This window comes from Arvicola amphibius, chromosome 8, assembly GCF_903992535.2.
Source record: "Arvicola amphibius chromosome 8, mArvAmp1.2, whole genome shotgun sequence".
NCBI lineage: Eukaryota > Metazoa > Chordata > Mammalia > Rodentia > Cricetidae > Arvicola > Arvicola amphibius.
In genome coordinates, this window is record NC_052054.1 from 31,986,705 (window position 1) to 31,998,973 (window position 12,269).

General features: G+C 43.4%; 1 protein-coding gene across 1 annotated transcript in view; it reads left to right on the forward strand.

Moving 5' to 3' along the window:
- The first annotated feature begins 5,829 nt into the window (after window positions 1-5,829).
- Stx7 (syntaxin 7) overlaps window positions 5,830-12,269 on the forward strand; it is a 40,860-nt gene continuing 34,420 nt past the window's right edge. The window contains exons 1-2 of the mRNA XM_038340458.1: window positions 5,830-5,932; window positions 11,922-12,071. Coding sequence (XP_038196386.1) covers window positions 11,987-12,071 — 85 coding nt within the window. The 5' untranslated portion in view covers window positions 5,830-5,932; window positions 11,922-11,986. The remainder of the gene's footprint in view (window positions 5,933-11,921; window positions 12,072-12,269) is intronic.

Sequence of the window (12,269 nt, forward strand, 5' to 3'; positions counted from 1 at the left end):
TGGCTTGCCTACAGTTGACAGAAAACTAGCCAGCACAAAATTCTTCTCAAATAATAAATATGAAGATATTCAAGTGAGATATATTCAGAAATGTTGAATCAAATAATGTCATGCCTACTTCATTCCAAAGCCTCTTATCATGGCCTCTGGTTAATGTATGTGCAATGACCTTTCATTTTCAAAATGTCACATGTTGCTCAAACATTTCTCTATAGACCAACTTTCAGCTTCCTTCACCCACCCTCCAAGTTACACCCTCTCACTGCCAAGCCCTGCCCTTTTGAAGCAATCCACTTGGGGCTTACGGCAATCATGAAGTACTGGTTTCCAGCTTAGGCTTCCAAGGGGTGAGTGGTTGCCATGGTAATAATGAAGTGGAGCAGAACTGGATTTGCCACTTTCATTGCTGCCGTAGTGGACAGTGAATGGACAATTCACCGGAGAAAAGAAGGCGGCTCATGGAAACTGTTGGAAAATTAACGATAAAAACAAGTGGCTATAGTTCGATGTGTGTCCTTAGGTTTGTGGGTTAAAATGGAGTCCCCAGGTCAAACAAGCCATGGATTGTCTCAACTGGTGAAATTTAGAACTACCAGTAACAGGCCTTTTGGACACGCCTGTGGGAGATTATCATGATCTGATTAACAGAGGTGGGAAGACCCACCCACTGTGGGTGTTACCATTCCCTGAACTTAAATCCTGGACTGGAAAGGAGAAGGCAAGCTGAGCAACAGGCATTTGTCCCTTTTTGCTACTTGACTGTAGATGCAATGTGACCAACCGCCTCATGTTCCTGCAGCTGGGACTTCTTTGTCACCGTCGACTCTAACTTCAAAGTGTAGGCCAAAATAAATCCTTCCTTTTAAAAGTTGTTTTGGCCACAGAATTTATATAGCCACAGGAAAAAAAATAATTAAGACACTATGCTAATGTGACTTAAAGAGGACTTTGGGAGATAACTGGGCTGAGAAGAGATCGTGAGAGCACTCATGGCTTTGTATGAAGACTGCTGTTGTGACACATGCTTGTTCAATCTTCAAAATGTCAAAAGTTAGATAGTCACTATGAAAATACTCATAGTGAGATATATTCAAGAGTGTGAGAACAAATAGAATGATGTCCATGTCTTTACTGAGTCATTTCTCAGGGCCTCTGACGTGTGGATGTGCAAGGTAATGAAAAGCACCGTGGTCTCAGTTTCAGGGGCCTTCAGAATCGTAAGCTTGAGTTTACTTCTACTATTCATACACCACCCAGTCTTATCATTTTTATAGAAACAAATATGGACAGATGTAATTATAAAGATTATCCCAATTTAAGTGTCCGTTTTAGATGCCTAGTTATAATGTAAGGGTTTCAACAGCAGAGAAAAACCTGCGGCAGGCTTCGTCAAGGCACTTGTGCGATGCAGAAAATAAGTCGGCCCAGGAGACTGCGAGGAACTTTAGATTATGGTATCCCAAACTAACTCTCACCTGCTAAATATCAAGAAGCTGTTTCTCTAGCACAGCCCTCAAAAAGCAAACATGCTTTTCACATTATATTATAAATCACAAATTTTCTTAAGTCACACTGTGTATCTCACTTACCAATACATTCCTTGATTTGCTATATATGATTATCTTTTTGCGATGTGGGAACCCCCTCTGTATGCTGTGAATACCATTGGTCAATTAAGAAACTGTCTTAGGCCTGTGCACAGCAGAAAAGACATAGGCAGGGAAAACTAAACTGAATGCTGGGAGAAAGGTGGCAGAGTCAGAGAGAAGACATGGAGGCACTGGCGGAAACAGACATACCAGAACCTTGCTGGTAGGCCACGAGCCTCATGGTAAAATATAAAATAATGGAAATGGGTCGAATTAAGATGTGAAAGCTAGCCAACAAAATGTTAGAGCTAATAGCCTTAGCAATGATTTAATTCATACAGTTTCTGTGTGATTATTTCAGGAGTCTGGGCAGCCGGGAAACAAACAAGCAGCCTCTTACATCAATTTTTGGATCTTGTATTTCTCTAGATTTTCCACAAAGTTACACTATAATTATTTAAAATCTTGCTTTTTTTTAAGCTCAGTTGTTAGTAAATAAAAGGAAGCTACTATTTATTATTTATTTCCATCCACTAGAATGCTATTTAGAGACAGATGAAAGGAGCAGTTGAGGTTCCCTAGCCTGCAAAGGGAGATATTTGTGTAGGGATGGAACAGTGCTGATAGCTGTTCAATGACTTGTTCTCATTGCCTCTCAAACTCAAAATAATTCCCCAAAAAACTGACTCCGAGAAACCCAAATAGCATTTTTAATTCTTTTAATTTTTTAATTTGTTTTTTGGCCATAGGTAACAGACTCTGCGGTGATCTGGATGAGAATGGTGCCCATAGGCTCATATGTTTGAATGCTGGGTCCCAGTTGGTGGAACTGTTGGGAAGGATTAGGAGATGTGGCCTTGTTGGAGGAGCTGTATCATTGGAGGCAGCTTTGAGGTTTCAAAAGCCCACTCCATTCCTGTTAGTTCTCTCTCTGCCTTGTTCTTATGGATCAAATATAACATCTCAGCTACTTCTGTAGAGCCATGCCTGCCTATTTGCTGCCATGCTCCCCTTTCATAATGGTTATAAACTCCCACTGAAACAGTAAGTAAGCCCCCAATTCAATGTTTTCTTTCGTAAGTTGCTTGGTCATGGTGTCTCTTCACAGAAACAGAAGTGCAACTAAGACAGACTCCCAGAAGTGTAGAAGCATTTACTTTGTGGGAGGTGAGATGTTTGCTTGTTAAGGCCTTGTTGATTTAATCACTAGCTGAGAAGTATTAGGCCTTACTGGGTTTAGGACATCTGTCTGAACCTCACTAACTAGCTGCTAAATAATAAAATGTAGTACCACAATTGTCAGGAACTCCTTCAAAATCCACTTACTCTCTGGAATTCTAAGTTTAATAGAGTATTACACTTAATTTTTCTCTTTGAATTCATATGACCAGGAAGGAATCCAATTATAACATGTCTTTTAAAATGACAACTTGGAACAAGCCCAGGGTTTGATATGGAGCTGTGAGCTTTGGTCCCAGTATAGTCACTGGCAAGCAGGGCAACCTAAAGAGGTCTCTGAGCCTCAGTGGCTTCTCTAGGGCCCCATGCCCTCCCCTTCACCCAGCCCAAGGCTCTAGAAAAGTAACTCAGAAGGGCATATAAAAAGCACACTAAGATATTAGCTCCAATTCACAAATCCTCTCTTTCTTTCTCCAAAACCAGTCGATGTGCAAGACTTATTAAATATTTATCACGTTAACCTTCCCACCCTTGCTATCATATTTGCCTTAGTGCAGCCCTTCGAGATCTCCAAATGAAATTCTTTACCAAGGCATGCAATTATCACAAACACCTCCTAGGGGCCTTTCTTCTCTGTCATATTTTCATTTAATTTTTCTAGCTTCTCCCAGCATTTCCTTTGTGGCATGGAATTAAGAACATCTTATACCTTTTCTTAAAATTTTGTAGAAGCTCAACTCTCACCAGTTACTTAATATAGGACAGATGCTTAAAAAAAAAAAACAAACCACACTTGCATTTCTGGTGTACTGTCTTTTGAATCCATGTACCATGTTATATTCAAATAAACTAAGCATTTATGCATATTATAATGTTTGTACATGTCTTCTTTTTCTGGAACGCCCCTCTCCATCATGCCTTCTAGTGAAACTTTTATATAACTTTCAAAAATTCTGTTTCTGTTTCCACTTCAAGGATCATTACTGACTCCACAGTAAGGCCACCCATCTTTGGGATGCACTGTGCTCCGTGCAAGTCTCCATTACAGAAGAGCTTGTGATATCGTGTGAAGGACACCACTACCCCATAGGAAAATGGCCATCTTCTATAGTTTGTGCAGGGCAGACCCCCTGCAGATATCTGCTGAAGGAGTGAGGCGGTAGAAAGGACTCTAGAGTCTGGATTGGGACTCAAGCCTGTGCTGTTCCAAATTATCTCTGTGATTTGGAGGTGTTTGGTGTTTCAGGTTCCTTAATCTGTGTAGTGAGGACACAGGGTCAGGCTGTATGAAAGGGACTCTATGTGCAGAGGTTGTTGCCTTGTTAAAGAATGATTTTTAAAATTGTAACTATTTTGAAAAACAGAGAGGCTTCAAACAGAAAGTGGAATTTCCTCACTAGCTTGAAAAACATAAAATGCCACTATATTGGGCTAATATTTCTAAAAGTTTGCAGAGCGAAACACGGGTATAGTTCAGTGGTGGATCATCTTCCCAGAATGTAAGGCCTTGGATTTGATCTCTTGCACCTAAAAACAAGACCTCAAATAATCTGGTTGAGTGAAACAGGTCTGTAGTCCTATCTACTCAGAAGGACAAGGCAGGAGGATTGCAGGTTCAAGGCCTGACTCTGCCATAGAGATCAAAGTTTGAGCAACCTAAGAGGACCCTGTTTCAAAAACAAAAGGCTGGAGAGACAGAACACAGTTAAGGCACCCGTTTCCCATGTGCAGGGCCCTTGGTTCAAACTCCAGTACCCAACAAAATGAAACAGAACTCAAAAGTTCACAATGGCTCCAGCTGAATCCCATTGTTTGTAATGTGTGTACATCCTTTGACTGGTGTGCACACTCCACCTTGTGGATCCTAGTTGGAAGAGGAAGTGCTTCAGTCTGACCTAAGTCATTCATGTATGCTTGCATGTGTAAAACCAACCAATGATTTTGCTCTGTATAATCTGTAATCTCACATTTCTCTGGATATCCACTCCCCCCCCCAACCCACACTTAAATTCTTTTGTGCTTTTGGAATCACATGTTTTCATGCTCTTCTCAGAAAATAACGCCGTCTGAAATATAGGCAAAGGTTAAGGCAATCTAGATTCTAATTAATTTGGCAAAGAATCTCTTTCCTCCAAGCAACTGATGCTTCCCATTGTTGGAACATTCCGGGGTCTTAAAGCCTGGGAAAAAAAGCATCCTGTATTTCAAGGATGCCAGGAAGAGCATGAACTAAGAAAACATCTTTCCCAAGTGGGCACCTAGAGGTGACTCTTCATTTGTTCTTTAGTGATCGGCTAGGATTGCCTTGACATGTTTTTGCAGTGACATTTTAAGGTGGGGTTGTAAAGCCGACTGTAAAGTTGACAGGAAACAGGACCCACCGGAGCTGATGGGGCCTGAGTCCAGCGGGGAAGGCATCACTGAATAAAGAAGTCAGGTCTCAGTGATGGGAAAAACCACAGAGACAGCCGACCCAAACTAGTGGGAGTCCACGGACTATGGACTGACAGTTGGGGGACCTGCACCGGCCTCAACTAGACTTTTTGAATGTGGGTGACAGCAACACTTGGGGGGGGGGGGGGGCTGGCAGTCGCACCAGGATCTATCCCAGGTGCATGACCTGGCTTTTTGGAACCCATTTCCTATGATGGGATACCTTGCTCAACCTTGATGGGGGTTGGGGGACGATGACTTAGGCCTGCTTTAAGTTGGTATCCCAGACCTTGTTGACTCCCCAAAGAAGGCCTTTCCTCCTCTGAGGAGTGGATAAGGCATAGGAAGGGGGAAAGGGGGGGGGGAGAGAAGGGGAGGGAAGAGAAACTGGGGTTGGTTTGAAATGAAAAGCAAATTTTTTAAATAAAAAAATTTAAAAAAGAAGAAGACGGCTTTCCTTATCCTTTCCTTTTCTCTTGCACATACGCATTATTGTGTCAGGCTTCTAAGCAGGGCTCCCTAGCAATTTTGCTTGTCGCTTCTAGCTTTAGCTGTTTTGGCCAATGGGAGAGAAACGAGCCCCGCCTCCCCCTTCCCCAGGCTGTGCCGCCGAGCATGCGCAGTGGGCGTGCACGCGCCACCGCCCATCAGCTGAGACTAGCAGCGGAGGGCTCTGGGCCCCGGGGTGACGGCGGCTGGGAAAGGAGGAGAAGGAAGCCTGTGAGGTTACGGTAAGGGGAGGCTGCAGAGCCGGAGGGCTCGGGAGGGGCACCCCAGAAGCTCAGATCGCGGTGGCTGTTTTTGGGTGCGCAGACACGGGCTCCCCTGGGACGCCTGGCCGGTGCCTCTCCTGCTCCCACGCCCCGCCGCGGACTCGGGGACGCGACACGCGTGCACTGCCGGGCCCGCGGCAGGGGACACGGACTGCCTGTCAGCCTTGGGGGCTGGACCCTATCGCCAGCTCCGGGCAGGCAGGCGACTGCCCTATTCCGCATTCTCTGCCAACTTCCCTTTCCAGAACAGAAAAGCAAAGGCAATGGGCCCTGGTCACCTGGTCACAGGTTCTTTCTGCGGCCCCTTGAGTTTGCTGTGCTGTTGGCCTTGATTTACACAAGCTAACTTTCCTTGGCTTACCTTGTCCGTGTCTTTTGATTTACCCCAAGTCCCTTAACAAAAGTATTTCAAGAATTAACATCTGTGTTTTCTAGGTTAAAAGCCATCCCCCCCCCCGCCCCCTTCATAAAAGGGTAGAGATAGGAGCCTTCTAGTCAAATACTAATTTTTCCTTTTCATGTTTAAAACATGTTTGGATTTTATAGACAGATCTCATTTTTTTTTTTCTGGTCACTTCAGATCTTGTATTCTGGCAATAATTATCATTTTCACGGGGTCCACAATCAAGAAAAAAAAGTGGGGGGTAACCATGAAACACGCGTGGTCCTGTTGGAGGTGGGCATTTCTTTTAGGCGTACTCTGAACCGCACTGGGCAGAGACTGATAAAACTGTTAAATTGTGTCTTGTGATGTGAAAGTCTCTGGTTTTGCTGCTGCTGAAGTTGGCCCCAGGCTTGTGGCTAGTTAAGAATTCGACGGTAGTTTCCCAGTGTCAGGGGAAGTTAATGTGACACTGTATTAACTCATCTGTGCCGTTTTCCTCCCGCTAGTTTGCTACTTCCATTGCTCCCGATTAACAGTCATTTCTAATTTTGATTATGATCTCAGCTTCATCCAAGCGCTGCTGGTTGGAAATGATTAAAAATTACATTGAGCTACGTGTATCCCAATGGCTTGTTTAGTATGCACTGGGCCCTGGTTCAGTCCTCAGCACTACTAAATACTATTGCGATGTCTACTATTACTCTTAGATCAAACACCTACCGTTAAGTTGGAGTGAATTTCGCTGTGGTTCTCTGTAACTTGACCTATTAATGTGTAAAACCATGGGGGAGGGAAATCCTTGGTGGACTAAACTGAAACTAAATAGTGTAGCATAATAGTTTAATTGATGAAGGAGCTGGGCTGAAATGCACTTCGGTAGTGTGTGGAACAAAAATACCCTTCCGGGAGATTGAGCACCCTCGTGTCCATTGATTATCCCCTATGATCGATTCCTCTCTTGGGGGTCTTAGGGATTGAAAATAAGCAGTGTGAATCTTTGGATCTTTTAAGGACTATTAGTGGCTTGATGCAGAAGTTACATTGACAGAGAGCAATAGTGGTGACTTCTCATTTCAGATCTGGCATCTCTAGCATGTGATAACAGCTTAATGAGAAAAGGAGCTGTCACGTGAGGACCACGGCAAGGGCCTTCTAGAGACAGGAAAATGGCAGCCAGAGAAGCCAAAGCAGCAATAAGCGTGAAATCCAGTGTTTTAGGAATGCTAATATTTGCTCTGAGGCTGGGGATGTGTTCTCAGAAATGGGTGCACTTGTTCTTTCCCGCCACAAACATTGATTCCTGACCTGTTTTCCAGCCAAGTCCTAGAGAATAGAACCGCTCCACAATTTCCCCTCTACCTCACACCACCGAATGAGAACCGAGGGGTCAAAGGAGAAGGAAGTCCAGGATGGTAGGCTGGTGTTCACGATTAAGAAAGTGAAAGTGACCATTTATTTTGAGCAGGCTTTAAACCGGTTTCTGCTCAGTGGCAGTCTTAAAGATTCAACAGTATATCCAGTAGTCACAGCGGGGCAGTATTTTACATTCAACAATCTGTATCAAAAGTTTCTCTGCTCATTTCTTTTCTGTTCTTTAGACACAGTCTTAGCCCGCTCTCATTGTGGGTGTTGCACTTTGATCTCCCTTCTCCTCTTCCACCTTATAGTGTTTCTATTATCTTCATTAGAAAGATAGTTGCTAAGATGTTGAGCTGGACACTGTCCAGTAGAACTTTCTGTGGTGATAGAAATGGATATGCAAACTGTCCAAGCCTCTGGCCACTGGCCACGTAATAATTTCTGAGCACTTGGAGGGTGGCTTGGGTGACTTCCATTTACCTTAATTCATTTTTGTAGTCAGTGTCAATAGTAGCTGCTCTACAAGCTGCGCAGGTGCACGTGATGAGTTCTATAATTATTTTGTCAAAGGCACTAGGAATTGCAAATGGGTTTCCAGCAAAACATAATTTAGTGCCTTACAGCTCAAGCTAGGTACCGGGGAATGGCTATAGAGCGCAAACATTTCATAAACCTAGCATTAATTAGCTCACTGCATAAGTCATAGCCTTTTAAGTCATTTATCGACCGCTATGTACTTGTATGTGTTTTCTTTACAGCAAAGATGGCCATCGTCCCTCTTATTTTGTATTTTATCAGGAGAGCCAACTCTTGTTGTCTTTTAAATGCTATCATTTGTTAGCTGAGCAGCACGAAAGGGAGGGTGTGGTATTCCCTCTATCCACTTAAGGCTTCTTTGTTGAAGGAGCTAGGATAACAAAACTGCCTGTGGGCCTTACAGGAAGTTGGCAGGTTTTGGCTGGGGAGCTGAATTGGTCTACCTGTTATAAGTTGTTATACAGAAAGCAAGTGGATTTCATCTAGTGTTTGCTAAAATGTGAGCTCCCAGATTTACTTTCAGATTTTAGGTCCTTTGCTTTTCATAAATAAACAAGGTATTTGTTCTCAGTGATGCCTTGGGTTTTTTTCCTTTATTTCTTTTTTTCTTTCTTATGTTTTTGTTTGTTTGTTTGTTTGTTTGTTTTCGAGACAGGGTTTCTCTGTAGCTTTGGAGCCTGTCCTGGAACTCTCTCTGTAGACCGTGTTGGCCTCAAACTCACAGAGATCCACCTGCCTCCACCTCCCAAGTGCTGGGATTAAAGGCGTGCGCCACCACTGCCCACCTCGATGCTTCAGTTTCTTTGTGAAAAACTACAATGATCCTTATCTGGAGCATAAGAAGAATAATCATAAAAGGCACCATGTGCAGGAAATACTCAGCGCTTTCTCAGATCGCTGTTCACACCACTCGAGTACACTGAGGTGGTCACCTCCATACCTTCCTCTGGCAAAGTCTGAACAGGTGAAGGGTGGGTAGCACTTAGAGTGAGTGCAGCCCCCTTGTGTCACCAACAGGGACAGTATCCAATTAGCTTGCCTGAATCCTGGGATGAGAGCAGCAAGCTGTGATTGTAACCGAGTGACTTACTTTTTGGAAAGATAAAAGAAAACGCTAAGGTTTGAACTTATTGTATGTACGTGGATTTTGAGAGTAAGAGAAAGCCAAAATGCTTTGCATGAATTAGCAGGACTCTGATATTAGTCTCTTTGTGGGAGGGAGATTAGGCTTCAGGGCAGCGTGTGACTGTGTGCCTCTAATGAGGGCAGGTGTGGGAACACAGCAGATTTGTCCTCTGCATACAGTGGAAAGGCACTTTGTCCCCAATGTGCATTATCTTAGTCAGATCCTGGCAGGAGGCCCAGATGCTAAGTGTCTTGCCCAAGGTAGAGATTTCTGGTTGTTGGTTATACTAGCAGTTGCTGAACAGGCAGTTAGTGAATTCTAGTAATTTTAAAGGCATACAGACACTAGAGAGAGAAGAGTGTTAAGGGTGTGACTTGTAGACATGCATGTGATACTTATTTGTGCCCATGGTTAAAGGAGGAGTCACTGTGGTTGTAAGACGCAGGTGTTTGGGAAGCCTGACTGATGGAGAGAAAGATGCCACTGAGCCAAGAGAAAATGGTCTTTATCCACTTATTATGGTATTATTTGTCAATTAAAATGATTGAGGTACTTATAGATGCTGCAGGGGGGTGATCCTTGAAAACACCAGGAGGAGAAACAAGTCACAAAGAACATATGTTGCATGATTTCACTCATGTAAAACACCCAGAGTAGAAAAGCATACAAAGTGGATTGATGGCTTTTATGGCTAAGAAGGTTGGGGACCAAACAGAAGTTGGGGACCTGCTTCTCAGAGGATTGTGCATTTCAAAAGTTGCATGGTGATTACCTCACAGCTCTGTTAACGTGTTACAAACCATTGGGGTTTTATTGGGTTTTAATTTAAATGGCTGGATTGTATAGTATATGAATTTTATCTTAATAAAGATCCTATTTTTTAAAGGATGGGGTTAGCAAGTTGACTTAGCAGGTATGCGTGTTTGCTGCCAAGCCTGATGACCCGAGTTTGATGCCCAGGATTCACATGGTGACAGGAGAGAATCAGCTCTTGAAAGTTGTGCTTTGATCTCCGTACACTCACGGTAGCACACATACACATACGTAGGCACGTGTGCGTGCGTACACACATACAAATAAATGCTCAAAAATTTAGTGATATGAAATGGAGAGATCTAATTGGTTTACAGAATGCTTAAAATGGTGTTGGAGGAATTGACTTCCAGGCCTAAGCCAATTTTGAACTCAAGGTCCTTATGATTTGGTGAGTCCAGTGCTGAGCCTACAAGGATACATTATACCTGCCTTTTCAGGTCTGCTCACACTCAGCCTGCTTCCCAGCTTTTGCTGAGCCTACAAGGATACATTATACCTGCCTTTTCAGGCCTGCTCACACTCAGCCTGCTTCCCAGCTTTTGCTGAGCCTACAAGGATACATTATACCTGCCTTTTCAGGTCTGCTCACACTCAGCCTGCTTCCCAGCTTTTTACGTGGCTGCAGTCCTAATTTCCTGCTTCCTGAAAGGGAGTTTTCTCCTGCTACCCTGTTGCTGTAGGCCAGCTATTCGTTAAGGTTCCGATTTGCTTTTAATAAAACTGGTTTGAGTCTGTTTCTAGGACCTGATTTGCATGGAACACGGGAGAAGAGTGGAGAATATACCAAAGCTCCCAAGACTTTCCAGGCACATTCTACAAGGCATAGAACCAGCTGGTTTGACCAGTCATATCAGCTTAGCTGCTGCATTTCCTCCCATCACTGTCCCTCTGTGCCTCCCCTACCATCGTGCTTCTTGTTTGTAGATTCAGCCCATCATACATCAAAAATATCGTAGTTATATCACTATAGGACAAATATGTAGGTCGCTTTTCTACAACTTGTCTCCTAAATGATACATTGTAACAACTATGTACAAAGCCTAGGACACTTGAGCATAGCCAGATCTTAGTATCCTTGTACTCTCATCTGTTAGAAATCCCAGTGGTTTTGTACTGGATTATGGTCAAACTAAATCTGGAAACCAAGACTTATTCTTCTGAGATTATTCTCTATGCTAGCAAATATGGGTGACTTTGGAACCTGAACCCTGGGGCTTAAATCTCACCATCAATGGGCGGTTTTGTTACTTTGCACCTGTTACTTAATCGTCATAAGCCGCAGGTTGCTCAAAAGAACTGTGAAGGAGGACTTTAAAGGGGAGGTTGTGAAGTTAAGTTGTGAACTATTCTCACTTCACAGATATGTTGTAACCGTTGGGTCATTCTTCTCCTTCCCTTTCTGGGTTGCCTCCCACTGATACCAGCCATGAATCATTTGGTTCAGGGCTGGCAACAAGCTTGCCCATCCTTTGATAAATATCATTTGTCTCTCCCACATGTTCTAGATCGGTCCAATTGGTCTTCATGTCTAAGCTTTTGTTCTCCATACTAATCATACCTAAGTATACAACTTATAGGTTTAGGTTTTAGAAATGTTTTCTAGAAAATAGCAGCAGTAATAATTTTCCTTTTTAGCACTCTGAACACCCACGTGGGTAATTTGGGAAATGGACACCAATATTTTTTTTAAAAAAATATAATTGTACAACTTCTATATTTTTCAGGTGACTCCTTGAAAACCCTATAGCCTACTTGCAGTTGATGAAATCAGCCGGTCAGCCTACCAGCCATGTCTTACACTCCGGGGATTGGTGGGGACCCTGCCCAGTTGGCGCAACGCATCTCTTCTAACATCCAAAAGATCACACAGTGCTGTGAGTTCAGTTTCAAAATGGCTTCACTGTTGCTTTCAATTCTTAATTGAACTTGGTGGTAAACTTGATACAACTCTAGCAGTTCGGGGAGGGGGGAGGAAGGAGCATTCTTCTAGGAACACATTTGAAGAGGCTAGAGCTCCTTAGAGTTAGTATAGAGATAATTCAAAAGAAGCGCAGAATGCCAGCACAAGCCCA